General features: G+C 61.5%; 2 protein-coding genes across 2 annotated transcripts; one reads left to right on the plus strand and one right to left on the minus strand.

The window, feature by feature from the left end:
- Positions 1-439: 439 nt before the first annotated feature.
- MED24 (mediator complex subunit 24) lies at positions 440-18224 on the plus strand. The gene is made up of 25 exons (XM_042027944.1): positions 440-847; positions 3125-3207; positions 3715-3753; positions 5130-5203; positions 6256-6479; positions 6969-7080; positions 7580-7730; positions 7946-8059; positions 8676-8723; positions 8900-8982; positions 9315-9401; positions 9699-9810; positions 10355-10497; positions 11179-11216; positions 11835-11917; positions 13128-13306; positions 13410-13509; positions 13830-14005; positions 14505-14769; positions 14938-15119; positions 15391-15484; positions 15832-15931; positions 17390-17467; positions 17640-17788; positions 17899-18224. The coding sequence occupies exons 1-25, from the start codon at positions 718-720 to the stop codon at positions 18013-18015; spliced, it is 2961 nt and encodes a 986-aa protein (XP_041883878.1). The 5' UTR covers positions 440-717; the 3' UTR covers positions 18016-18224.
- Positions 18225-20458: 2234 nt separating this feature from the next.
- Positions 20459-23173, minus strand: CSF3 (colony stimulating factor 3). The gene is made up of 5 exons (XM_042027950.1): positions 22891-23173; positions 22290-22459; positions 21826-21933; positions 21550-21696; positions 20459-21384 (listed from the first exon to the last, which is right to left on the minus strand). Exons 1-5 carry the CDS (start codon positions 22904-22906, stop codon positions 21214-21216), a joined length of 612 nt encoding a protein of 203 aa, XP_041883884.1. The 5' UTR covers positions 22907-23173; the 3' UTR covers positions 20459-21213.
- Between the last annotated feature and the right edge of the window lie 2084 nt (positions 23174-25257).

Raw genomic sequence — 25257 nt, forward strand, 5'->3', positions numbered from 1 at the left:
TCATTTTCACACACGTACCATGTTTGCACCCTCCCCCATGTTTGTACCCCCCCACCTTTTCACACCCCTACTATTTGCACACCCACCCCTGTTTGCACACCTCCGTGTTTGCAACCCGTCATTTTCACACCCCCCCTGTGTTTGCACACTCACCCTATTTGCACACTCACCCCCGGTGTTTGCACAGTCGAGTCCTATTTCCACACTCACCCCCATGTTTCAACACAAACACACCCCGTGTTTGCCCACTCTTCCCCGTTTGCTCACCCACACGGTGCTTGTACTCTCACCGCGGTGTTTGCACACTCGCCCCCGTTTCCACCCACCCTTTGCACACTCGCTCCCTTCCCCGCCCGCCCTCTCCCCCCCGAACTACCATTCCCATCACCCCCCGTGCCCGCCCTGCCCCGCCGCCCAATCAGCGTGCGGTTTGTTGACAGGTGCCGCCATGGCGGTGCCCAGGCGCTGAGGGCGGCGCCGGGCCACGGTGGGAGGCGGCGGGACCCGGCGGGACCTGCGGGCACCGGACCTCGGGGGGCTCCGGGGGGCTCCGGGGCGGCTCCGAGCTCCCCCAGCCCCAGGGAGCGGGCGGACCCCCAGCTGCGCCCCTCCGAAGCCGCTGGGCCGCCTACCCGCGCTCCCCGGCCCGCTCTGCCTTGCCCGGCGGCGTCAGGGCTCCGTCCCGCTCGCCTTGAGCTCTCCGTCCGTAGGGGGACCATGAAGGTGGTGAACCTGAAGCAGGCCATCCTGCAGGCCTGGAAGGAGCGCTGGAGCGACTATCAATGGGCCATAAACATGAAGCGGTTCTTCCCCCGCGGAGCCACCTGGGACATCCTCAACCTGGCAGGTCCGGGGGGAGGCGGGGGGTTCCCCCTCTTTACTGGGCACACAGCGGTGTTTTGGGGGTCTCCACGAGGGCAGTGGGTTGTTTCCCCTAGTGTTCCCCTCTCTGGGGTGCAGACAGGAGTGTTTTGGGGGTTTTTGTTGCATTTTGGCCCCCCCCTTCCCACACCACTTTTCACGCCAAAATGCCCATTCCCAACCACTTCAGCCCATTCCCGACTGTTCCCCCACCCCTTTCCCACCCCACTGGCTCTGTTTTGGGGTCATTCCCTCCATTTTTCCCCATGGGAAGGTTCAGGGGTCAGCACAGCCTGGCTTTTGGGACGAGGGGAGCAGCTTTGAGTTGAGCCAGGAGAGAATTAGGTTGGAAATTAGGGGAAATTTCTTCATGGAAGGGGTGGTTATGTGTTGGAACAGGTTGTGGTGGAGTCACCATGTGGATATGGCTCTTGGGGGCTTGGGTTAGTGGTGAGATGCTCTTGGAGGTCTTCCCAGCCTTAATGATTCCCCAATTTCCTGATTCTAGCATTGCACAGGAGCCAGGTGCTGCTCCCAAGGCTGCTTCCCACCCTGGCTTCCCAGCCCAACTCAAGGGCATTTCACACAAATCCTGCCAAAGGCTAGGACTGGTTTAAAGATTTGCCAGGCTCTCCTGCTAATTATAGAAACTTGGTGCTGGGATTTTCCCCATGCAGCGAGTCCCTGGATAAATAAACAGAGCTGGGGGTTGCTGCGCCAGGGGGTTTTAAAGGAACCAGCCCCACACAGGCAGCAGCTCTCACTGCTCTGAGTATGGGGATCTTTCCCCTGTGGATGTTTTTCCCCTCCCTCCATCCTCCCAGTGGATTTTCTGTCAGTGTCTGGTTTTTGTCACCTCCTGTCCCCACTGCTGAGCTGCCCCAGCTGGATTTGTCCTCTCCAAGGTGAGGCTGGAGGGGCCAAGTGGAGCTGTGGCCATGGGGAGATGGATTTGCTCTGGATTTATTTGCTGGGGGTGGGGGTGGTTGGCTCAAGGGCTGGTCCTGCTGCTGCCCAGCTGGTCCCCGGGGCTCCCTGGTGCCTGTTCCCACCCTGGTGGCACTGGCTTCTGCTCTGCTGGCAGCAAGGCCTGTGGGATGCTTGGCATGGGCTTGTCTGTGTATCCCCAAAAACAGAGCCAGAGGTGATAATTCTTTATTATTTCTGCAGGAACAGGTTTCTCCTGGCCCACATTTAGCTAGGGCTCAGTGGCTTTGTTGGGGGCAGCTCCTATGCCAGGAGGGGAAGGAGCCGTGTCCCCTTTTCCTTTTGGGAGCCACAAGGGCAGGATGCTGGCCCCGGCTGTGAGCATTGTGTGCACACAGGGAGATCCCATTCCCGAGGTCCCAATGGCTGGAACAGCAGCTCCCTTCCTCACCACAGCCCCCGGAGCTGTCCTTTCCCAAGCTCATGCCTTTCAGCTTGGAAGTACAAAGGAGGGAAAGCTGGCACGAGCTGCTGGGATCATGGCAGGGCCCGGCAGATCGCTGCTGACACGTCTGCAGCGGGGAGCAGCATGTGGCTGGCTCGTGGTGACACTCTGGGATGGGCTGGGGAGGGGACGGCTGCCACCAGCCTTCTGTCCTCATCCCAGACGCTCTTGGCCCAGGATTCAGCCTTGGAGCAAGACCCAGGGAGTCTCCTGCTCCTGCACTCAGCATCCGGCGGTGGCTCCTCCTCGGCTTTGGGGCGACAACTTCCCACCTGGCTGCTACTCCCCCTTTTACATCTGGGTGCTCTGACCTACTTGCAGCCCACGCCACAGCCCGGGGCCTGCTCGGGGAGGTGCTTCCTGCACTCTGCCATGGTTCAAATGGGCAATTAAAGGCTTGGCTGAGCAGATGGGACGGGCAGAGCCCCTCGGGCCACCGAGGGCCAGACGGGCAGGGCTGTACCCAGTGCAGGGGACTGGTGGCCCCAAGCTCAGCCCCAGGTGCCCAGGCAAAAGCCATTCGGTGGAGGCTGCAGGAGCCTCCTGGCAAGAAGTGGGAGGGAGGGGAATGTGGAGAGCAGCAGCAGCAATTTTGGGGCTGGAGTGCCCAGGCAGAGCAGTGTTAGCAGGAGGCTGTGTGCTCTGCCTGAATTATTCACCGGCCTGTGCCCGTCAGGGATTAGAAAGTTGTGGGATTCAGTGAATTTAGGAGAACACTGGTGTGGAGTCGCTGTGGTTGGTACAGTTGGACTTTGCTTCCCTGTGGGATGAGGGCAGAACAGTGTGTCTGTGTGTCCCCATGTGCTGACCTGGGACCCTCTTTCCTTGCAGAGGCTCTGCTGGAGCAGGCCATGATCGGGCCATCCCCAAACCCACTCATCTTGTCCTACCTGAAATACGCCATCAGCTCCCAGGTAAGGACCTGCTGGTGCTGCTGGGGGTCACCTTGCAGCCTCAGTGAGGGCAAAGCTACTGGGGTGTTGTTGGTGGGCAGGCACCCCAAATCCCCATGTGAGCCTCTCTGGGGCTGGGCAGGCACCCCAAATCCCCATGTGAGCCTCTCCTGGGCCGGGGCAGGCAGTGAAGGGCTCAGCGCGTGCCCTGGGCAGGGATGTTTCCATAAATAGCCTCCGCCATTGCCCGGGGTGGGAATTCTGCCCCCCGAGAGTCTCTGCACTCGCTGTGAGCTCCACGCTTTCATATCCCGGCATTTAATATCGCCTGAAGTTTGTGTGAAACACATCAGTGATCACCTAAAAATGTCTGTTTGGATTTGTGCCGGGTCAGTGCCCCGGCCCCGGCCCTGTCTGCGGTGACAGGCAGCGGGGCCGTGCCCTGACCTTGCCGTTCCTCAGCAACGAGCGCGGTGCTGGCACATAGCCCCTGTGACACCGCGCTTGTTTTGGCTTTCTCTGTTGTAGATGGTGTCTTATTCCACGGTGCTGACGGCCATCAGCAAGGTACAGCTCTGGCAGGTGCTCTCAGAGGTTTTGCTCCTTACCCACAACCCCACGAATCCCTTTCCCTCCCCACAGCTCCCACCAAATGTAGGTCAAGTGGAAAGCGATGTCCTGGGCTGAGTCAGCAGCGGGCAGCCGGCGCGGATTAGCACCCGAGCCTTTCTGTGTCCCCCTGGGGATGGGCTGCCGTAGGTCCCAGTGGGTTTTGGGGGTGTGAATGCCTGGTCCCTCTGCCCTGAGGGGCCTGGCAGGCTCCTGCCCTGCATGTAACCCCATCCCAACCGCTGGAAACCACATCCTGCCGCGGTCAGTGGTGCTGGCAGCGCTGTGGTGATCGGAGCTGGCCGTGGAGGAGCTGCCAGGGCCTGGGCCATGCAGCTGCAGCCACACACCACGCTCAGCTGTGGCTTCCCACAGGTGCTTGGTGTCCCTGTGCTGCTTCCATGGGGACAAGCCCTCCATGGCTGCCTCTGCTTGGTGTTGGGAAGCCCCTCACAGGCTGTGACAGACCCCCCACTCCCTTCCTTGTCAGGCTGACCTCAGGCCCCCTACTCAGGGTGACCAAAGGAGGAATGATTTCAGGGAGAATGGTTTCTCTTCCTCCACCTCGTTGTCGTTATGGGGATGGGAGGAGAATGCCGCTGGCAGTCAGCGTTGAAAATTTTGGGGGATTGCAGGCTGAGCTCGGAGTTGTGCCATGAAGCCCTAGCGAGGTGGGGACCCCTCCAGTGGGCCCGGTGCCGATCCGGGGGGGAAGGATGCGCTCCCAGGGGAGGGTAAAGCAGAGCCCACTCCAGCTCTGCTCCGAAGGGCTCGGGCTCGTTGCTGTTACCCGGTGCCGCGTCGCTGCCCGTTCGGAGGGGCGGGCACAACGCTGACCTTGACAGCCGAGCCTTCCTCCTTCAGCACAGCGTGGGCCCAGCGCGGAGCTGCGGGCAAGCTCCGGCCCGGCGGGGCTCCCCATCTGCTCTGGGAGGAGGCGGGGGGGCCGCGCTTCTGCTGCCTCCCGCCCCCAGCCCCGCGGCCAGCCGGGCTGTTGGCGCTGCCAGCCCCACCGAGCCGGGGGTGGGCAGGGGGCTGGCGTCCGGCCACCACTGCCGCGCCAGGGCAGCGCAGCCCCGGCTGGAGGCTGCAGAGAAAACGCAGCCCCGGCCCTGCTGCCGCGGCCCCACTGCCTCTCACCACCCCGGGAGGGCACGACCTGGCCGACAGACAGTCCTGACCTACTTCTCATTCAAGTGGCTTCTGGGCAGCTGCCAGGGGGAGTGTCCTGTGGCCGCAGCGCCTGGCCCGGCCCTGGAGGAAGGGCTTGAGCTTGTTTCGGGAGCTGCCGGAGCAGCCCCCATCTGAAGTCTCTCTGTGTTCCCCTGCTCTAGTTCGATGACTTCTCCCGGGACTTGTGTGTCCAGTCGCTCTTGGAGATCATGGACATGTTCTGTGACCGCCTCAGGTACTGTGTGACGTTCCAGCGCTGCCATCTCTGCCCTGGCTGTGCCATGGGCAGAACCAGGAGTCAGCGGAGCCTGGGGGTCCTGTCTGATCCCAGGATACTCACCATGGCAGAGGAAGGCAGGTTCCCCCGCCAGCTCTGTGTCCATTCCCAAGTTGCTACCTTGTGAGTGGCAGCACAGGGACAGAAGAAGGAATCCAAACCCCACCAGCTTTGTGGGAAGCTGCAGGAAACCCCCCCTATTCTGGGATAAACCTCACCATGGTTTTCCTGCCCAGCTCAGGTAGATGGGGTGGGGTGGGTGTAAGACCCATGGTCCGAGGGTCTCCGTTTCCTTTCCCTCTGCACCTTCCCAGGCCCTGGCTGTGTGTCCCAGTCTGGTCCTGCCTGTGCTGCCCCAGGCGCTGCCTTGTTTTTTTCCTTTATGCTCTTCCGCTGGTGTTGCAGGACCCAGGGGAGTCCAGACAACTCAGGCCACAAAAACTTTTTTAGAAAGCTCAGAAATCTTCCTGTTAACCCCTGACAGCCTCTTCTGGGAGGTGAGAGCATGCGGCAGGGAGGATGAGGAAGGCTCTTCAATGAGATGAAATGAAGCAGCAGCAATGAATATGCATCAGTGGCAGATGTTGACAAGGAGCTGTCGCTGGCCAACTGCAGAGCCGGCCCTTAATCCGCTCCTGCCTGCTCTGATCCTCTGCTTAATTTGATCAAAACTTCTGGCCCCAATGATTTGTGCATCAGGAGGGGAAAGCGTTCACCTCTCGCAGTGTACTGATCGATGCTGAGCCTCTCTTAGCAAGATAATTTGATTAAAAGCTTGGAAAGTTTCCCTGTAGTGGAGTGGCCAGTGAGGAGGCTGCATGGCGGGGGGTGGGGATGTCTCCTTCCCCCTGGCACAGCAGGAACGCTGGTGGGATGAGTAGGCTGGGATCTGCAGCAGAGGAGTGGGCTGGAAGCGCGGGACCTGGTTTTGGGTTCCCCAGCCTACCCTGTGTCTGTGCCTCAGTTTCCCCACACACAGTGAGGATATTCCCGCTTCTCTCCTGTCCCAGCTGCCACGGCAAAGCCGAGGAGTGCATCAGCCTGTGCCGGGCACTGCTGAGTGCCCTCACCTGGCTCCTGCGCTGTGCTGCCTTCTACGCCGAGAAGGTGAAGGAGCCGCTGGAGCAGGCGGCGGCGGAGAACCAGCTGAAGATGTGCCTGGAGCGGCTGGAGAAGGTGCTCAGCAGCACCAAGAACCGTGCCCTGATCCACATCGCCAAGCTGGAGGAGACGTGTACGTCCCTGCCCCGCGCGCTGGCCCTGGGGAGATGTCACTGCCACCTCTCCCTTCCCCCTGCCCGGCTCCTGCCGCATTGTCCCTGCGGCTCCAAGCCTATCCATCTTCCAGCCCTGTTGCTGTAACCGTCTCCTCCCTGGCTCTGTGCCACCCTCTGCCCCCTCCCCTCCGTGCTGCCCTTGGAAGAGGAGCAGAATTAATGTGAAGGCTGTGTGAGCTGTTCTGGGCGCGTGGCAAGCCCTGTGCTCCGACAGCCTGGCACAGCCCCACGCCTTCATCTGTGCCTGTGTCTGGCCAGGGGGCTGTGCCAGGCTGGGCTTGGGATGGGAGCTGCTGGGGGCACACAGACCCCCGGGTTGGGGCTGCATCACCAGGAGGGACCCCCAGCCTCTTCAGCCCCTCTGCTGCTGTAGGCCTTGGAGTTGGCCTGCCTGGCTTCCCCGTGTGCCACTGTCCCCTCGCTGAATCCCTGCCTTCCCTTCCCAGCCTCCTGGAGCACCGTGGAGCAGTCCCTCGTCAAGCTGGGGGAGAACCTGAACAACCTTGGCAGCTCCCCACTGCGGAGCCAGGCTGATGACTGCATCTCCCTCATCAAGAGGTGGCTGTGTTCTGCTGCCCCGTGGGCTTGAGGGGCAAAATGGGTCTGAGCCCCACTCTGAGTCCCCCAGACTCCCTGCTCTGAGGGCTGAGAGCCTCCTGCCTCCCTCCACACTGGCTCCCGGCTTCCCTGTCCCTTCCCAGCTCAGATCCCTGATCCAGCAGGGGCTTCCCAGTGGAGAGGGGTCAGGGCTAGTGGTGACTTGTTGCAGAAGAGTCTTACCCAGGGGTTGCTCCTCTGGTGACCCTGGGACCCTTTACCATCCCTCAGCTACTCTGGCCGCACCAGAGCTGCTGTTCCTGCTCTGGATCCCCCTGGAATTGCTCCCAGGGCCTGAGGGCTTGGCTGTGCCTTGGAACTCCCAGGCACAGGTGTTCCAGTGTCCTGCCCCGGGGCAGCAAAGGTCAGAGGCTTGGCCAGGGAATGGGAGTGGGACAGGAGGAGCAGGAATCTGTCCCTTCAGGGCTCCAGTGACCCTGGGCTGTCCTTTCCCACCCAGCATCCCCACCATGCTCTCAGTCCACTCGGAGCAGCTGAACAAGACAGGCTTCCCCACTGTGCACGCTGTGGTGCTGCTGGAGGGCACCATGAACCTCACGGGAGAGACCCAGCCACTAGTGGAGCAGCTGATGATGGTGAAGAGGATGCAGGTACAGAAGTGACAGCGTGTTCTCTTGCTCAGACAGCCTGGGGCTGTGGGGCCTGGCCACAGCTCCATGCCATGTGTCTCCTTGTGCTGGTCCTGGTCCAAGGGAGCAGTGGAAGCCCATCAACACCTCTGCAGGGGTTCAGGGTTTGGCTGTGGTGGGGGGATGTGCTTTGCTGCCAGCCCAGCACTGGGAGGGCTTGTGTGTGTGCCCCACAGCGCATCCCCTCCCCGCTCTTTGTGCTGGAGATCTGGAAAGCCTGTTTTGTGGGCCTCATCGAGTGTCCCGAGGGCACGGAGGAGCTCAAGTGGACAGCTTTCACCTTCCTGAAGGTAGGGCCCAGCTGCAGCCCCGAGTCCCTGCCCTTTTCCTGCACGTCTGGCTCCTGCTGAGCCCTGAGCTCTGCCAGAGCAATCAGTCCTTCTCTCTTGCAGTGTGCCCTTCACCCACAGTGTGCCCCTTGGGGTGTCCCCCCCACGCCAAAATGTACCCCTTGGGGTGCCCCCCCACCCCAAAATGTGCCCCTTAAGGTGTCCCACACCCCACAGTATGCCCCCCACAGCTCACCATGTGCTCCTCAGGGTGCCTCCACTCCCCACAATGTGCCCCTTGGGGTCCATCCCACCTGAGCCCACCCCAGCCCTCCTGTCACCCACTGAGCAGGAGTCCAGGGGCCTCCTTTCAGCCCAGCCTCACTTTGTTTGGCAGAGTGGGTTTTCCTGAGGTGTTGTGGGGGAAATGTGGCTCCAGGTGATGGTGGAAGGACACTGCAGAGGGGAACAGGGGCACAAAATCCCCTGGGTGCACACACTGCTCCCGAAATGCTCCTTTCCTGGGGCTGGGAGAGCAGCTGTGTGCAGCTGTGTTGGTGTGGGCTGGTGCTGCTGGGGGGTCCCAGCTGTGGAATGGGGACTGCCCTGATGTCACTCTGTGCCCTGTGTCTTTCAGATGCCCCAAGTGCTGGTTAAACTCAAGAAGTATCCCCAGGGGGACAAGGTGAGTCTGGAGGGCCATCTGTGGGGCCTGTGTGTGTCACGGTGGTGCTGTGCCTGGCCTGCACGGGGAAATGGTCCCTGTCCCAAGAACCTTCCCTAACAGAGCAGGTGGGGGCAGGGAGGGTGGGCCTGTGCCAGCAGCATGGTGAGCTGAGTGCCTGGCTTTGTGTTTGCCAGGATTTCACTGAGGACGTGAACTGTGCCTTCGAGTTCCTGCTGAAGTTGACCCCTCTGCTCGACAAAGCCGACCAGCGCTGCAAGTGAGTGTTCACCATGGCCAGAGCTACCACGTGGCCACATGCCACAACCACCCTGTCCCCGCTGCAGGGTGCTGGGGCAGCTCCTGGCAGGGCTGGGTTAGTTTCTGATCCCTTTTCTTCTTCCTGAGGCCTTGCTGCTGCCACATGAGTGAAGCAGTGAGTGTGTGATATCTGAGTCACATGTGACACCCAGAGCTGCTCTGGACCCTGCAGCACCCTCAGAGGGGTGGGACAGGGCCAGGAGGGCAGCTCAGGAGTCCCCCTGCCCTGTGGCACTGTCTGGGGTGGCAGGAATGCTCTCCTTGGGGCTACAGCTCTCCTCTCTCTTCCAGCTGCAACTGCATGAGCCTGCTCCTGCAGGAGTGCAGCAAGCAGGGTCTGCTCTCTGAGGCCAACATGAACAACCTCATCGACAAACGGTACAGCCACACCAAAGTCTGGGAAACCCCCAGAAGTGGGGTTGGAGCACCTGGTTTTGGGGGGGGGAGCATGAGGGAGCAGCTGTGCTGGCACTGGGGGACTGCAGTTGGGACGTGGCGGCCTGGAGGGTTGGGCTGCTGCTTTTGGGACAGGTTGGGTACAGGCAGAGTCTGTCCCCTAAGAGAGGCAGCTGGTGGTGGCCTGGGGCAGTGGCTGTCCCTTGGGGCTGCCAGTGGTGGAGAGAGGGAGGCAGGTGATGGATTCCTACACACTGGCCCTTCTTTGGGGTCCCCCAGGGCGGCAGACAAGGAAAATTCTCCGTCTCTGAAATCGGCCGAGAACGCCAACATCCAGCCAAACCCGGGGCTCATCCTGAGGGCTGAGCCCACTGTCACCAACATCCTGAAGGTGAGTGCCCTTCTGCAGCCGTGCTGGGCTGGCTGGGCTCAGCCCTGGAGCCCCTGACCAGCAGCATCAGTCTACCAGGCAGCCAGGGCAGTTGGGAGGTGCCAGATCTCCCCCTGCCCTGGGGTGGAGTAGTGGAGAAAACACAGGAGCCTTGCTGCTCCATTGTGGAGATTAGGAGCTCCCCTCCTCCTTCCCAGGAAGCTGGAGGAGCTGTCAGGTGGCATGTCATCAGTGCCAGCAGCCTGAGCCCCGCCAGCTCTGCCCATCCCGCTGCTTCCTGTGTGCATCTCCCCTGTTCTCTGGAGACTCCCCACGTCCTTGTGTCACTCTGGTGGTTTTGCTGCTGCTGAGTGACAAGGGATGTTTTCCTGCTGATGGCAGGGGCTCAGAGGTCTCCATCCCACCTCTCCCAAATCCAGCAGGTCCCTGCTCCTCAAGGTCTTTTGCAGCTGATCAACTCTGTGCCCCAAAAGCTGGAGTTTGTGGCTGCTCTGTAGCACACATTCCCCATGACTTCTCTTTCCTCTTACTTTTTTGCTTGTAGACCATGGATGCAGATCACTCCAAGTCCCCTGAGGGCCTGCTGGGGGTCCTGGGTCACATGCTGTCTGGGAAGAGCCTGGACTTGCTGCTGGCAGCGGCAGCGGCCACTGGGAAGCTGAAATCCTTCGCTCGGAAGTTCGTCAAGTGAGTGTCCACTTGCATGGCACTGTGACTGGTGACCAGGGGACTGGGGGGAGCAGGCAGCCCCCTAAACTGCCCCTTAGACAGGACTGGATGTGCCTCTGCCCCTGTGGAGCTCTGGGGTGGGCTGGGATCTCAGGGAGGCTGCACCCCACAGCACCTTTTCTTTGCGTGAACAGGGCAAAGAATTGGAGCCAGGTTGGTCTGGGGGTGTTCAGAGAACTGAAGGCCATGGCAGAGCCCCAGACCCAGGGCTGTGTGTCCCTGCTGTCCCCAGACACATGTGTCCTGCTTGGTGCACACACACCAGCACACACGTGGGGCTGTGTGATGGGCTCCCCTCAGGTGACTTGACCCACACCAGTCTCAGGGTGCATGGGGGGGCCTGTTTGGGGGGTCTCTGCTCCGAAACGTCCACAGAGCTGGCTCTGGGGAGAGCCCTTGGTGTGGGATGAGCAGCGTGGCCGGACCTGAGTGGCCACAGGGAGTGGACACAGGGAGGAGGTGACTTGTCCCTGCAGTGCTGGAGGGTGTCCGCAGAGCCAGGCCTCACGTCTCCTGCCCCTCTGTGCTGGGATGGAGTCTGGGGGGGTTCTGCAGGCCAGGCAGCCCTCTGCTCGTCTCGGGGTTGGGAATTGTCTGGTTGGACTGATGATGCTTTGCTGCCACTCTCTGCCCCTCCAGGCTGAATGAATTCACCAAACAAATCACCGGAGAAATCTGTAAGTGTGTGTGCGTCTGTGCATGGGGTGATTGGAGCTGTGCCCTCCCTGCTGCCCGTGCTGGGATGTTCTGGGGCCTGGCTGGATTAAACTGGGACTGGCTGTGGTGCCAGAGCAAGCTGAGCTGTGCCAGGCTGTGGGGGTGCTGGCAGGGAGGGGGCCATGTGCCAGCAGGGATCTGGGCTCCTGGGGACGTGCTGCCTTCGTGTGCGTGTCCATCCCAAATGTGGGGTGTTCCCAAGGGCTCCCTCTCCCCAGCTGAGCCCGGGGGCCCCTTGGCTCCCTCCCTGGAAGGGGTGATGTGTCAGCACAGCCCAGATAAGGACTCTGACTCTGTGTGATGAAACTTGCAGAGTGCTCTGACCTTCCATGGCAAGGGGGGCCCCGCTTGGGCTGGGGCTGCCCAGAGGGAGGCTGGAGCTGCTCTGAGGGCTCAAGCAGAGGCAGATGAGGTGGGGGGAGGCACTTGGCACATCCCCTTGTTCGCACAGAAGCACTGTGGGGGTTAGAAAAGCTGTGTGGGGGAAGCAGGGCCTCGGCCCCCGCGCTCGTGGGGTTCTGCCTCCCTCGCCCTGCCGAGGCCAGAGAGCCTCAAGGTCTTTATTTCTCCTCCCTCAGCCAAGAGTGGCCCAGTCCGGGCTCTGCTCTTTGACATCTCCTTCCTCATGCTGTGCCATGTGGCCCAGACCTATGGCTCAGAGGTAAGGATCCTCCGAGGGGATGAGAGGATGGGACTGGATCCTGTGAGGGAGGGAAGGATGGGGCTGTGTCCTCCGAGGGGCTCTCACCCTGCCAGCTCAGCCCCTGCGCTGCTGCAGCCTTTCAGCCTCCTCTAGTGGCCAGCCTGCCAGTGTCCCCACTGTCCCTGCAGCCACTCCACAGGCCAGGGCACAGCACCCAGCGCCTGCCACCTGGAAATCTCTCCCTGGAGCTCTGTGGGTGCCAGGTGATGGAGTGGGACTGGCTGTCGCCTCCCTGAGGACTTGGGCTGTGCTGCATTGATGGGCAGTGGGATCAATGGGAATGCTGTTTCCAACGGCCGCGGAGCTCACCAGGCTCCTCCCAGTTTGCCCCTCCAGTCTGGCACTGGTTAGGTGGGGGGTCACACGGCCAGGCAGTGTCAGCCCTCCCCCATCCAAGGAGGAACTCAGCCCTGCTCAGGAAGCAGCACTTTGGTTGCATGAAAATTTTCCAGGTTTCGACATCTGTGTGTGTTTGGAGGCGAAACGATACCGAAACACTGGGAATGCGGAGAAGGGGGGGAGAGAGGGGTCCTGCCCAGCCAGCCCTGGGAGCAGGGAGGGGGGACCAGGCAGGGACGGATGTGCCCAGGGCTGTCCAATGAGATCTCATCCCCCTCTCCCAGCCCGGTGGCTTTCCTGCCCAGCTGCTGCTGAACAGATGTGCAAAACTTTTTTTGGACAAAAATAGTGTCCCCTGGGTGACACAGGCTGAGGGGAGGAAGTGACGTGTGGGGTTCCCAGCTCATGGCCCCCACAGGACCCTCCCAGCTGGGCTGTGCAGCCCCAGCCCTGGGGACCCTGTGAGGGGCTTGATGGGACGGGGGGACAAGGGACGTGTTTGAGCAGGATGCGGTGACCCCGTGGCCACACTCGCAGCTGGCCTGGCATCTCTCCTCTGAGCTGGGCTGTGTTCTGCTGGGGAGGCCCCTGGTATTGGGGGAAACCACAGCCCGCAGATGGGAAACCAGTGCCTTACTGGGGGCTGACCAGTACCTTACTGGAGGCAGACCAGTGCCTGTCTCTCCCTCCAGGCCACAGGGCGGCGCTGTTCCCACGGCCATGAGCACCCCCGGGTGGGGACAGACCCCAGGGTGGGGGTCAGGCCCCAGGGTGGGGGTCCCCAGCAGGGTCCCTGCAGCATGCAGACCCCGTGCCGGTTCCTTTCCAGGTGATCCTGTCAGATTCCAACCCTCCGGGTGAGGTGCCCTTCTTCGAGACCTGGATGCTGACCTGCATGCCCGAGGAGGGGAAGATCCTCAACCCCGATCACCCCTGCTTCCGCCCGGATTCCACCAAGGTGGAGTCCCTGGTTGCCCTCCTCAACAACTCCTCTGAGATGAAGCTGGTGTAAGAGCCCACCCATGTGCCTACCCTGCCATGCCTGGGAGGAACCCCCAGCCCAGCTCCCCTGCCCCATAGCTGTGCCTGAATCCCCATCTGCCCCCAACAGGCAGATGAAGTGGCACGAGGTGTGTCTGAGCATCTCAGCCGCCATCCTGGAGATCCTCAACGCCTGGGAGAATGGAGTCCTCACCTTTGAGTCGATCCAGGTGGGGCTGGTGGGGGACTGTGCTGTGTACTGAGGCGGGGCCAAGACTCCAGAAGCTGTGGGGTACCCTGTTCTCCTGCTGTGATCTCTCTGACAGCCACCTCGGAGCTTGCTGTGACTTTTGAGTGGGGAACTGATGTGGCTCCAGCCCCTCATTCCTGCTCCAAACTGTCCTGTGGGTGGCAATGGGACTGGCAGGGACAGTGTCACCCATGGAGGAGAGAAGGGCTTGGACCCTGCAGTCGGGACCCACAGCCCTGGGAGGTGCTGGCTGCGCGTCCACCTGGCTGTGCTCATCCTCTGCTCTGTCTGCTCTCCTAGAAAATCACGGACAACATCAAGGGGAAGGTGTGCAGCATGGCAGTGTGTGCCGTGGCCTGGCTGGTGGCTCATGTCCGCATGCTGGGCCTGGATGAGCGGGAGAAGTCCCTGCAGATGATCCGGCAGCTCGCCACCCCCCTGTACGGAGAGAACACGCTCCAGTTCTACAATGAGCGGTGAGCTTGGGGACACGGGCCTGTTCCTGCCCTGCTGCCACTTCCCAGAACCACATCTCCTGCCCTGCTTCCCCTTTTCCACTTCCTGATGCTGTGCCATCTCCTGCCCTGCTTCTGCCTCCCAGTGCCATGGCCTCCTGCCCTGATTCCACTTCCTGATCTCATGTCATCTCCTGCCCTTCTTCCTCTTCCCAGTGCCATGCCATCTTCCCTGTTTCTGCTTCCCAGTGCCATGTCATCTCCTGCTCTGATTCCACTTTCCAGTGATGATGTCTCCTGCCCTTCTTCCTCTTCCCAGTGCCATGCTATCTTCCCTGTTTCTGCTTCCCAGTGCCATGTCATCTCCTGCCCTGCTTCCACTTCCCAGTGCTGTGTCATCTCCTGTTTCCATTTCTTGGTGCTGTGCCATCTCCTGCCCAGCTCCAACTTCCTGGTGCCGTGCCCTTCTCTGCCCCACTGTCCCTTCCCAGTGCCCCCTGACGCTGTCTCTCCTCCTCAGCGTGGTGATCATGAGCTCTATCCTGGAGCACATGTGTGCAGACGTCCTGCAGCAAACGGCCACGCAGATCAAATTCCCTTCCACTGGCATGGACACCATTCCTTACTGGAATCTTCTGCCCCCCAAGAAGCCCATCAAGGAGGTGCTGACCGGTGTGTTCACCAAAGTGCTGGAGAAGGGCTGGGTCGACAGCCGCTCCATCCATATCTTCGACACCCTGCTGCACATGGGAGGGGTCTACTGGTTCTGCAACAACCTGGTCAAGGTATGAGGGGGCAGGAGGGACCCCCAGTGCTGGGCGGGGTGCTGAGGCCAGGACTGGTGGGTCTAGTTTGTGTTCCCAGTGTCCTGGGTGTCCCTGGGCTGGGCGCTGGGACAGTTTTGGCACTGGAGGGGAGTGGAGCAGGCCCACCTCTCCCCCCCTGCCGTGCAGGAGCTGCTGAAGGAGACGCGGAAGGAGCACACGCTGAGGGCCGTGGAGCTGCTCTATGCCATCTTCTGCCTGGACATGCAGCAGCTGACGCTGACACTGCTGGGCCACATCCTGCCCAACCTGCTGACAGACTCCTCCAAGTGGCACACCCTCATGGACCCCCCCGGGAAGGCCCTGGCCAAGTAAGACCCCAGACCCATGGAGACTGTCTCCTCAAGGCCTGTTTGGGGAGATGGGGGAGTGATCTGTGCTGGGATGAGGGTCCAGCTGCCCAAATCCCACTCTGGCTCCAACAGTTCCCACTCTGGTCCCCATTCCCTGCTGTCCCCGCTCTGAGAAGGGACCTGTTGTGTCCCATCCCAGCTCACTCTCTGGGCTCTGCCACTCCCCCTGCTCACACCCTGTCCTCAGATGGGCTGGCAGCACCTGGCTGTGTCCCTGCTCTGTCCCCAGGCTCTCTGTGTGGTGTGCCCTGAGCTCCTACTCCTCCCACAACAAGGGCCAGGCCTCGGCCCGGCAGAAGAAGAGGCACCGGGAGGACATCGAGGTGTGTCTGGGTGGAGCAGGGGCTGGCTGAGGGCTCTCTGTGCCCAAAAGCAGCAGTGGTTGGGGGAGGTGAGGGTGACAGGAGTGGGTGGGTGAAGCCAGACTCCCTGCCCAGCTTCTCTGGGCTCTCTGAGACCTTCCAACCTTAAAATCCAGGATTCTCCCTTCTGTTTTCTGGGCAAGGGGCTGTAATGAGCTGGTCAGTATGTGTCTGGCCCCACCCAGGCTGGGGTGCTCTGGGTGAACAGAGATCAGATCCTGGGCCGTGGGGCTGTGCAGAGCCCAGGGTGGGTCACCACCCCCGTGCAGGGTGAAGGGCTGGTGGGGCTGACCCCCCTGTCCCCCCAGGATTACATCAGCCTGTTCCCCCTGGATGACACACAGCCCTCCAAGCTCATGCGGCTGCTCAGCTCCAATGAGGAGGATTCCAACATCCTCTCCAGCCCCAGTAAGTGCACGAGGGGAGGGGGGACGGCTCCCCTGCCTCGCTGTCCCTTTTGGGTGTGAAATGTGTATTTGCATAAAAACCCTTCCCTTCCCAAACCAGCCGGGTGAGGATTTAGAGCTCTCAAGTGGTTTTTGAGTTATCTTGGAGTTTTTTCATTTGCGGAAGGCCAATTTCTTTATTTTTCTGATCAGAACAACTTAAAAGGGTGAGGTTAAAACTTCCCTTCGTGCCAGTGCCCCCCAGCCCAGCACCCCACACCCAAGGGGCTCGGGGGGGGCTTTGTGTCCCTCCAGCCACCCCGCATGGGACCACAGCTGGAGGTGACATTCCTGGTGTCTGGGGCCAAATCCTGACATTCCACTGCTGTTAACAAGGCTGGAGTGGAGCGGATGAGGTCCCGCCGGTCACATCCGTGTCCCTGCAGTGTCACGGGTTGCGGCAGCTCCGGCGGGACTTGCTGGAAGGGGTCCACGTCCTACCCAGTGGGTGCTGTCACAGCTCCCACATGCATTGTCCACACTCCTGGGCAGTGAGTCAGGACATTCCCAGGTTGTTTCTCTCCTTATCCCAAATTACTCTATATATTAGTTTTCGACACATCCATTGACCTTCGGTTTCAGTTAGTTTCATTACTGTCGAAATATGGGCTTTTCCCTTTATTTCACTTATCTTCTTTTACCTCCTGAGGCAGCAGTCCCACCTCTTCCCAGTGACATTCAGGACTTTTTTGGGCTATTTGCTGCAGTGATGTGGAAATGCCGCTTCCTGCAGCCACCACGTAACTCATGTGATTCCATGAGAAAAGTGTGGGAGGGCTTTCTTTTTTTGGTGAGCATCCTCAGAGCAGCACAAGGTGGATCCTGCAGATTTGGGCAGGGGCTGTGGGCCATGGGGTGCACAAGAGCCTTCCCAAGGGGATTCCCATCCCGTTGGAGCGGACCTGACCCAGTTCTTCCACAGGAGCGCCCAGCAGCACTTCACAGCTGGGGTCAGCTCAATCCTCCTGGTCTGTCCCAGGATTTGCTGCTAGATTTGGACGTGCCTCAGCTCTGATAGCTGGATTGCGCCCTGACAGTGAGATGGGAGGGCTGCTGTGCAGCTGTTGAACATCTGGCTCTCACACAGGATGTGTAACTTGTGTGTTGCTGCTGTTCTCCTCTGCTCCCGTTCGTGACACCATGAATCACACCCCAAAAGCAGTGTGGGGAACCCATTAGGGCTCCGTGTGGGCTGGCAGAGGGGACAGGGACAGGGCAGAGACCATCTGTGCTGTGTTTCTGGGGTGCCCCATTGGCACAGACTGTTGGGTACGGGGGGCCTAAACCTCTTCCTTTGCCTCATGGCAAAGCCCCTCCTAGAGCTGGGTGACCTCGAGTGGCCAGAGCTGGCTGGGGTGGGCACATTGGCTTGACCAAAGGGGCCATGAGGCTGTTCCTGACTCTCTGCTCCTGCCCACAGATCGCTCCATGAGCAGCTCACTCTCTGCCTCCCAGCTCCACACCGTCAGCATGAGGGACCCGCTGAACCGGGTGCTGGGTAAGGTGGGGATGGGTCTGTGGGGTCACATCCAACCACTGGGACACCAGTGGGAAGTTCAGGCCACCCCTGGCCTCCCAGAAGTGACCTGACTGTTGATCTCTCTCTGTGTGACCTGACTGTTGATCTCTCTCTGTGTGACCTGGCTGTTGATCTCTCTCTGTCTCCACAGCAAACCTCTTCCTGCTCATCTCTTCCATCCTGGGGGCCAAGACAGCCGGCACCCACACCCAGTTTGTCCAGTGGTTCATGGAGGAGTGTGTGGAGTGCCTGGAGCAGGGCAGCCGTGGGAGCATCCTCCAGTTCATGCCCTTCACCATGGTGGGTCCAGTGGCTGTGACACGCCTGGGGGTGCACCAGGGTCCCATGGGATGGGCACATCCCAGGGTCCTGCTGACACTCAGCTGTGCTTCTTCTCTGTCCCTGGGCAGGTTTCAGAGCTGGTGAAGGTGTCCACCATGTCCAGTCCCAAAATCGTCCTGGCCATCACTGACCTCAGCCTGCCCCTGGGCCGCCGCGTCGCCGCCAAGGCCATCGCTGCGCTGTGAGCGGGGCTGCTCCGGCCGGGGGGGATCCCTGAGGATCCCTGGGATCTCACTGATCATCTGGATGGCTGGGACGGCCTCTGTCAGTGCAGCTGCTGGAGGCTGCTCCCGCAGCACACGGAGCCGTCTCCTTGCTCTGCCTCATGGCACCTTTGAGACTGAAACACCCCCTATTTTTTTTTATTCTATAAATCAATCCTTTTGTAGAACCAGCTTTTGCCTCATCTATAGTTGGGGTCCTGGGACTCCCCAAAACCCCTCGATTCTGGGGGTGATGGGGAGCCAGCAGCCAAGTCCTGTGCTGGGCAGGGGGGGATCCCTGTCCCGGACCTCAGAGTGGGTGGTGGGCTGCCCGTGGTGCTCCGGCCGGGAGCGGGTGCTGCCCTGGGTAGGGCAGGGATGCTTCCCTGCTGTGCTGTCAGCCACAAGCGGGGTCTTGTTGGGAATTCCTCCCAGTGAGTGTTTTTGTTGGAATTCCTTCCCCTGAGTGTGAGCTCTTGGAATTCCTTCCCATGAGTGTGAGCTCTTGGAATTCCTCCCCATGAGTTCCGTCCGCGGTGAGCACGGCACTGGCAGTGGGTGAGTAACTGTGGCCTCGCCAGCACCACACTGGCTTCGTGCTGGGACAGGCTCCTCTGGGACTGTCCCCACACCCTGTCAACTGCTCCAGCAGTGAATCCTCCCGGCGCTGTCACCAACTCCTGTCCCCGAGGGGATGGCAGGGCCAGGGCCGCTGCACCTCTGCTCCTTCCACTGGTGTTGACTCACAAGAAAGGGGAAAGCGGGGCCAGCGGGCCCCAGCCCTTCCCTCAGGGCACTGTGACTGATCCCACTCCCGGCGCTGGGCTGTGCCTCTGCCCCCTTGGCACCAGTGGGGTTCCCAGCCCTGTTTTGGGGGCTCCAAGAGGAGATGAGGCTCAGAGGGATCCTGGCGCAATGCCGCAGGGGTTGGGTCAGTGCTGGCCGGGGAAGAGGCAGCAGGGACGGTGACTCAGGGCCAGGCTGACCCCATCTGATCCCGGGATGAGCTCAGCTCCTGGCAGCTCCCAGGCTTTGCCAGAGGGAGAGACCCCAATGCACTTGGGGTAGCTGTGCGTGTTGCTGGTCCTTGGCCTTCACACAGAGCATCTTCCCCCTTCCCGCTGCTCCCAGGGCTCCAGCCCCTGGTCGCAATCCGGGGTCAGCCGGGAGCAGCTGCGGGGCTGGGTGGGGCAGATAACGGAGCCGTGGCACGCACCGGGATGGGTCGGGATGGCCTCACCGGACCTGACAGCTGCGTGAATCCCTCCCTGAGCTGGCACCGACCTGCCCGGGCACCTCTGCTTGCCCAGGGGCGGCCCTTTACCGTTAGCCCGGAGCAAAGAGCAGGACCGGGCGCTTGTGGCCTTCCCGGCTCTGTCAATATTTGCCAAGGCAGCCCCGTGCCTGGCGTTGGCACTGGCGCTTCCCCTTACAGGAAGGGGCTGGAGCGGGAGAAGGGGGTTTTCTGTAAGCACCCGTGAGGCGGGGGAGGGAGGGAGCTGCTGCGTGGAGTGTGTGCAGCCAAATGCCCCTGGGCGAGGGCTTCCCCCTGGCAGTTTGCGACTGTGGGGCTCCTGCCTGTGCCAGCCCCTTCCCAGGGCTGGAAGTTGCGGGGAGGCAGGAAACTGTGAGCCCTGGCACCCCCAGCACTGGGCTCTGTCCCTGTGTGGCTGGGATGAGTGTGGTGAGGGATGCTGGTGGTCATGGGATGTGAGCGTGGGCCCAGTGGCAGGAAATGGGACTGGTGAAGCTGGGACAGCCCAGGGTGGGCAAACACCCATTGGGGAGAGGCTGGGGGTGCCCTTAGGGGCTTTCTGGGGCAGGGAAGATGCCCAGGGGTCTTCTGACATTACTCAGCCACATCGGGGCTGCCCCTTTGTCCATCCACTCTGCCTTCCTCACTGCTGAACGCCTCCTCCCACCGTGACAGCTCTGCGAGGGCCCTGGGCACATCCCTGGGCAGCTCTGGGGCAGCTTCCCTATGTGACAGCAGCAGCAGAAGGGTGATTGGGGACCCCCGGTGCCACCAGCCCAAGGATGAGCCCACAAACCAGCTCTGGGCGTGGTGCCCGTGCCCTCAGCGGGCGCTGCCAGAGCAGGCGGCTTCCGGAGCTTTCTAGGAATCGGCTCTTGCCCAAGCAGTGCTGCGGGGCGTGGAGGAAGCAGCCGTCCCACGGTGCCTCCTGGCCCTCAGCGGGCTCAGGCCGTGGGGTGGGGACACTGCGGGGGCTGCATTTCATCTGTCTGAGCTGACACCAGCAGCCACAGCCCAGCCCCAAAGTCCCATTCCCTCATCAACCGTGTGTCTGTCCCCATGTCCCCACGCCCTGGCCACTCCGCATCCCTCCCACCCAGGCAGGAGACAGCGGAACAGAGAAAGAGTGCAAAAATAGAGTTTATTTCCATTTTTATCACATAGAAAAAAGCGAGCGGGTGTTTCTCGGGGCTCACCCAGCTGCAGCAATGAATACAGTACAAAACCGCCCCCGCTTGGAGCTCCCACACAGCCACGGGACCGGGGCTGCGTCAGGCTCAGGAGGATGGGACTGTGCCCAAGTGGCTCTTTCCGGCCAGGGATGGACACAAATAAGTTAAACTGCAATAAGTACTCTGAGTTTAGCAGGGAAGGGAGACAGAGCAGAGATACAGCACCCCAAAGTGCTGGGGCTCCCTGGAAAAGCCTCATCTTGGTGAGGCTGCTGCATCCCTATGGTTCTTCCATCTTCCCTCCCCTCCTTCCCTAATGGCTAATAAATATTAATTACTAGAAATAACACCCATCAGATGTGTCCCTGCAGGCTGCAGCCTCGACAGGGAGATGCTGCTCTGGAGCACCCTCATCCTGGGATGAAGGTGGTTTCCCTTGGGATGCTGCAGCAGCCCCAACAGCGCGAGCCGTGGGGAAACTGAGGCACGGGCAGTGCCAGCAGCAGCTGCAGGGGCTCAGCCCAGCTCCAGAACCTCATAGCAGAGATACGCTTGTGTTTAAATATTAAACAAGGGTGATGCTGCACAGGTACCTGTGCACGGATCCACCGCGGGATCCCCTGGCGCCTGCCCGGGGTCGTGGGCGGGGGAGCATCTCCAGACAGATAAATATTAAATAGCCTTAAATATTAAATAAGCAGAAAATGGGGTACTCCCAGGATGTCCCTCAGGTGCGACATCCACAAACAGGGGTCAGAGGTTGGCGAGGTGCCGCAGCGCCCGGTACGCCGTCTCCAGGAACCGCTGGAAGTTGGCCAGGATGAAGAAGCCACCGACTTGGTGGCGGAAGCGGGAGGAGAAGGTGGGGAGGGGGTCCTGGTTCTCCGTGGGGTATGTCACCGTGGCCAGGCCCAGGTCCTCCATCTGCAGCCAGGCAGAGGCAGTGGCATCAGCCCCAGGCCTGGAGACACCCCCCTGCCCCTGTGTGCCCTTCCTGGGCATGCAGCCCCCACCATGCCCTCCCCTCCTTTGGGATGCAGCACCTGCTTTACCCACCTGTCCCCACGAAGTCCCCCTTTGCCCCCTCACCTGCTGCTGGATGTTGGAGGACAGGTTGGCCATGTCCAGCTGCAGGGTCTCCACCAACGCAGCGTGCCCAGGCAGCAGGTCCCGGATGGTGGCCAGAGAGCCGTGGTAGATGCGGAGCCCGGCACGGATCTGGCTGAAGCAGGTCTCCTGTGGTGGGCATGGTGTGGTCAGCGGGGCTGGGCATGGCCAGGCCACCAAGACACAGGGGGCTCTGGGGTGCCCCAAGCCATGACAGAGCTGACCAGCTCGTGGCAGGAGTGGGCTGCCCGCACTCACCGCCTGGAAGGTGCGCTTGTGACACTGCTCCAGCAGCGCCTGTGCGACGTCCAGGTCCTGCCGCACCAGCAGCAGCTCCTCCTCCTTGCACAGCTGGAAGGTGTCACACTGCAGACAAAGGGGACAGGGTCAGGACACCAGAGGACGCCAATGCCCCCAGCACCCTGCAACATCCCATCCCTGTGCTCTGGGACCCTCTGCAGCCCAGCCAGGAGGAGGGAGGGGATGGAGTGGACCTGGTGCAATGAGGATGGAGATGTGGCTGCCCTGGCGAGTGCGTGCCCAGGAAGGTCACCACGTGTTCCCAGTGGGTGCCCCAACACCCCAGGGCTGAGCCTTGGGCAGTGCAGGGGACACTGCTGGCTCCTGGCCCTGCGGTGCCGATAAGGCCAGGGAGGAGAAGGTCGCCTTATCTGTGACCTCGCAGTGGCTGCCATTCCCCTTCTGCAGCGTGTGGGACTCACCACCACGCGCTGCAGCGCAGCCACATCCCCGTGGATCTTGCGGGTGAACTCGAGGTTCCTCTGCAGGAAGAGCTGGAAGTCCTGGTCCCCCGAGAGCTCGGTCAGCGGTGCCCCATGCAGCGCCTGCCACGGCGCCCACAGCAGCACACCCAGCAGCAGCGCCAGCCCACCTGTGGGGACAGCGGCTCAGCACCCACCAAACACCCCAAGGAACCCCGACCCCTCATCCAGGATGGGCTCAGCAACCGAACCACCCTGGGGATGGTGGCAGCAGTGTGGCGTGGGGAAGGGGTAGAGACCCTGAAAACGGAGAGGGACCAGTGTTCTCTGTGTCCCACCGGTGCCGGGGGCAGCAGAAGGGGGCTCTGGGTGTGGGTGCAGCAGGTGCTACAGGGTAGGGTGGGTTTATGAGCGCTCTGGGTGTGGTGCGTGCAGTGGGGACAAGTGGGTGCTACTGCTAGAGTGGGTGGGCTGGGTGCAGTGGGGGCAGTGGGTGCTGTGGTTGCTGTGGGGGCAGCAGGTCCTATGGGCAACGTGGGGCTTAGGGGTGGTTTGGGTGCAGTGGGATATGGGGGTGCTGCAGTGGGTGCTGGGTACTCACGGGTGAGGAAACACATGGTGGATGCCCGGCTCGGTGCCTCTTCCTCTGTGCAGTGCAGCCCTGCCCTGCCCAGCCCGGCCCGGCTCCGCTCGCTCCTGCCCGGCTCTGCTCATCAATCGGGGCATTTATAGTCCGCGGGCCTCGGGGATTCTCACTGATGAGGCAACAGCGCGATTGCTTCACTTGCGTTAATCACAGCATGCAAATCTCGGGAAGCGGGTGCTCGGCCGCGGCCACACCGTGGTGCTTTCCCGGGGCCGGTGGGCAGCAGTGCCCCTCGGTGCGGCCGCAGTCGCCCGGTGGAGCCCAGGCACTGAGGCGGGTGTCAGGGCAGGTGGGGCCTTGGTGACTCATTAACCTGCTCGCAGGGCTCCCACTGCGCTGGCCTGGTGGGCCAGTGCCCAGCACAGCGGGGTGACGCGCAGGGTCATGCGCAGGGTCACTCGCAGGTGACCGGGCAAGGGGATGGTGGCTTCTCACTGCTGCTGTCACTCTGGGGTTGTCCCCATCCCCAGCCCACGTGGGCAGCACCCCCTGTCAGCTGCCTTCGACCCTCACCTCGGCATCTGGGCGGGTCCTGGCGGTGTGACCTTCATGGTGGTAGCACCAGCTGGAGGGGGCCAAGGTGTGACCCCTGCCAGGGCTGTGGCTCTCTGGGGCAGCACCACGGGGCCAGATCCTGCCTTGCTGGGCACTGTGGGGCCGGGTTGTGCCCAGTGTCCTCAAGCACTGGCCAAATCAGGCTGACCCCACCTGCCAGGGGCCAGCTCCCCCTCTGCCCCTTCAGGGAAGAGGCTTCCAGGGCAGCCCTTGGCAAGGGGTAGCTGCTCCCGGCCCCGTTGTGCTGACGAGGGAATTCTGGCTCGTGACGTTTCCCGCAAGTCCTTCCAGGATCTGTTGGGCCGGTGCCAGCTGGCCGGCTCCTGCCTGGCACGGGCTGGCTGGGGCACGGGAGGCACCCACTCCCTCCCCTCACAGCCCTGGGCAGGGTGACCCCAGGGCAGCATTGGGGTGGGGAGGCTCATTCTGCAACCCTGACCCCTGGCTGGGTCCCATCGCTGCCCTCCTGGAGGCTGTGTGGACAGGAATGGGGACAGGAACGGGGAGAGGAATGGGGACAGGGAACCCTGTCTCTGCAAGTTGCAGATGTTGGTGGGCACCGTGATGGGCCACACGCCCAGTGGGGTCCATTTGTGGGGTACAGTTTGTGGGGTACAGTTTGTGGGGTACAGCCACAGCACCAGTCCCACAAGCTGGAAGTCCTGGAAGTCCTGGAAGTTCCTGCCTCCAGCTGGGAAATAAACCCCCATCAGCTGCAGCCAATCCACAAGTACCAAGCAGAGCCTTCCTGGCACAGCCAGGTGTTAACTCTGAAACCTACTGATGACCTCCCTTCAAACCTGGCAGCACTGAGCGTTCTGCCCTCCGGATGCATGAAAGGACCTTGGCAGTAGAGATTCATAGGATTTTTGGGAGGAACAGCCCTCCCAGCTCTCCCTGTACCCTCCCTGGAGCCAGGGAGAGCCGGTGGCCATTGAGGGGCTCAGCCTGGTCCCCTCAGTCTGTGCACCCACAGGATCACCCCAGAGCAGATATGCCCTCTCAGCAGGATGGTGCTTTCAGGAATTGTGATGGGGGTGTGGGGGGGTTGAATCAGTGCCCAAAGCCCCTGTCAGCTTTCCAAGGAAGGAAGTGGTTTCAGACCCGAAACTGTGGGTGTTGGGGAGTGGGGGAGGGAGCTGGCCCAGCAAAGCCCCCTCCCCCATGGGGCTGGAGCTCCTTGGTCCAGGGAGTGTCCTGGGCACCCCCCTGCTCTTTTCGGCCACGTGGTCACCCTTCCTCTTCCCGTGGCCCAATTTGGGCACCCTCAGCCTCTTCCTGACCTCTGCCAACACACCAGCACTCCTGGGGTGTCCTTGTGTCCCCAGTGCCAGCCCTAGCCCCCCTGGCTGGGCTCTTGCCTTCTCTGGTCTCCCCTAGAGACCCTCAGAGAGGTAATGGGCTGGGACAACCCCACAGTTGACCTGCAGCCCTGGCTGCCTTCCTGGCATGGGTGTGCTGGGACATTCCCAGATTTTCTCAGAGAACTCATCCCAGATGCTGCTGGGACCCACCTGGAGTGGCTTCATGTCCCCTGTCCCCATCACCCCCAGGGCTGGTGTTGTGGGGCACAAAGGGGGCCCAGCCTGGCCCTGTGCCTTTCCCAGTGGAATCCTCTTGGGATACCATCCTGGAGCTGCTGGGGCCTCTCCCAGCACCACTGGGACAAAGCTCCAGTTCCCCAAGCTCAGGGGGGGAGCAGAGACCCCAAACCAGCCCCATGCCCCCTCCCCATCCCAACAAACCCACAGCTGGAGGCACCCAGGC

Source organism: Corvus kubaryi, unplaced genomic scaffold (assembly GCF_017639235.1).
Source record: "Corvus kubaryi isolate FWS band 111438036 unplaced genomic scaffold, C.kubaryi_AGA036_p1.0 37301, whole genome shotgun sequence".
Classification (NCBI taxonomy): domain Eukaryota; kingdom Metazoa; phylum Chordata; class Aves; order Passeriformes; family Corvidae; genus Corvus; species Corvus kubaryi.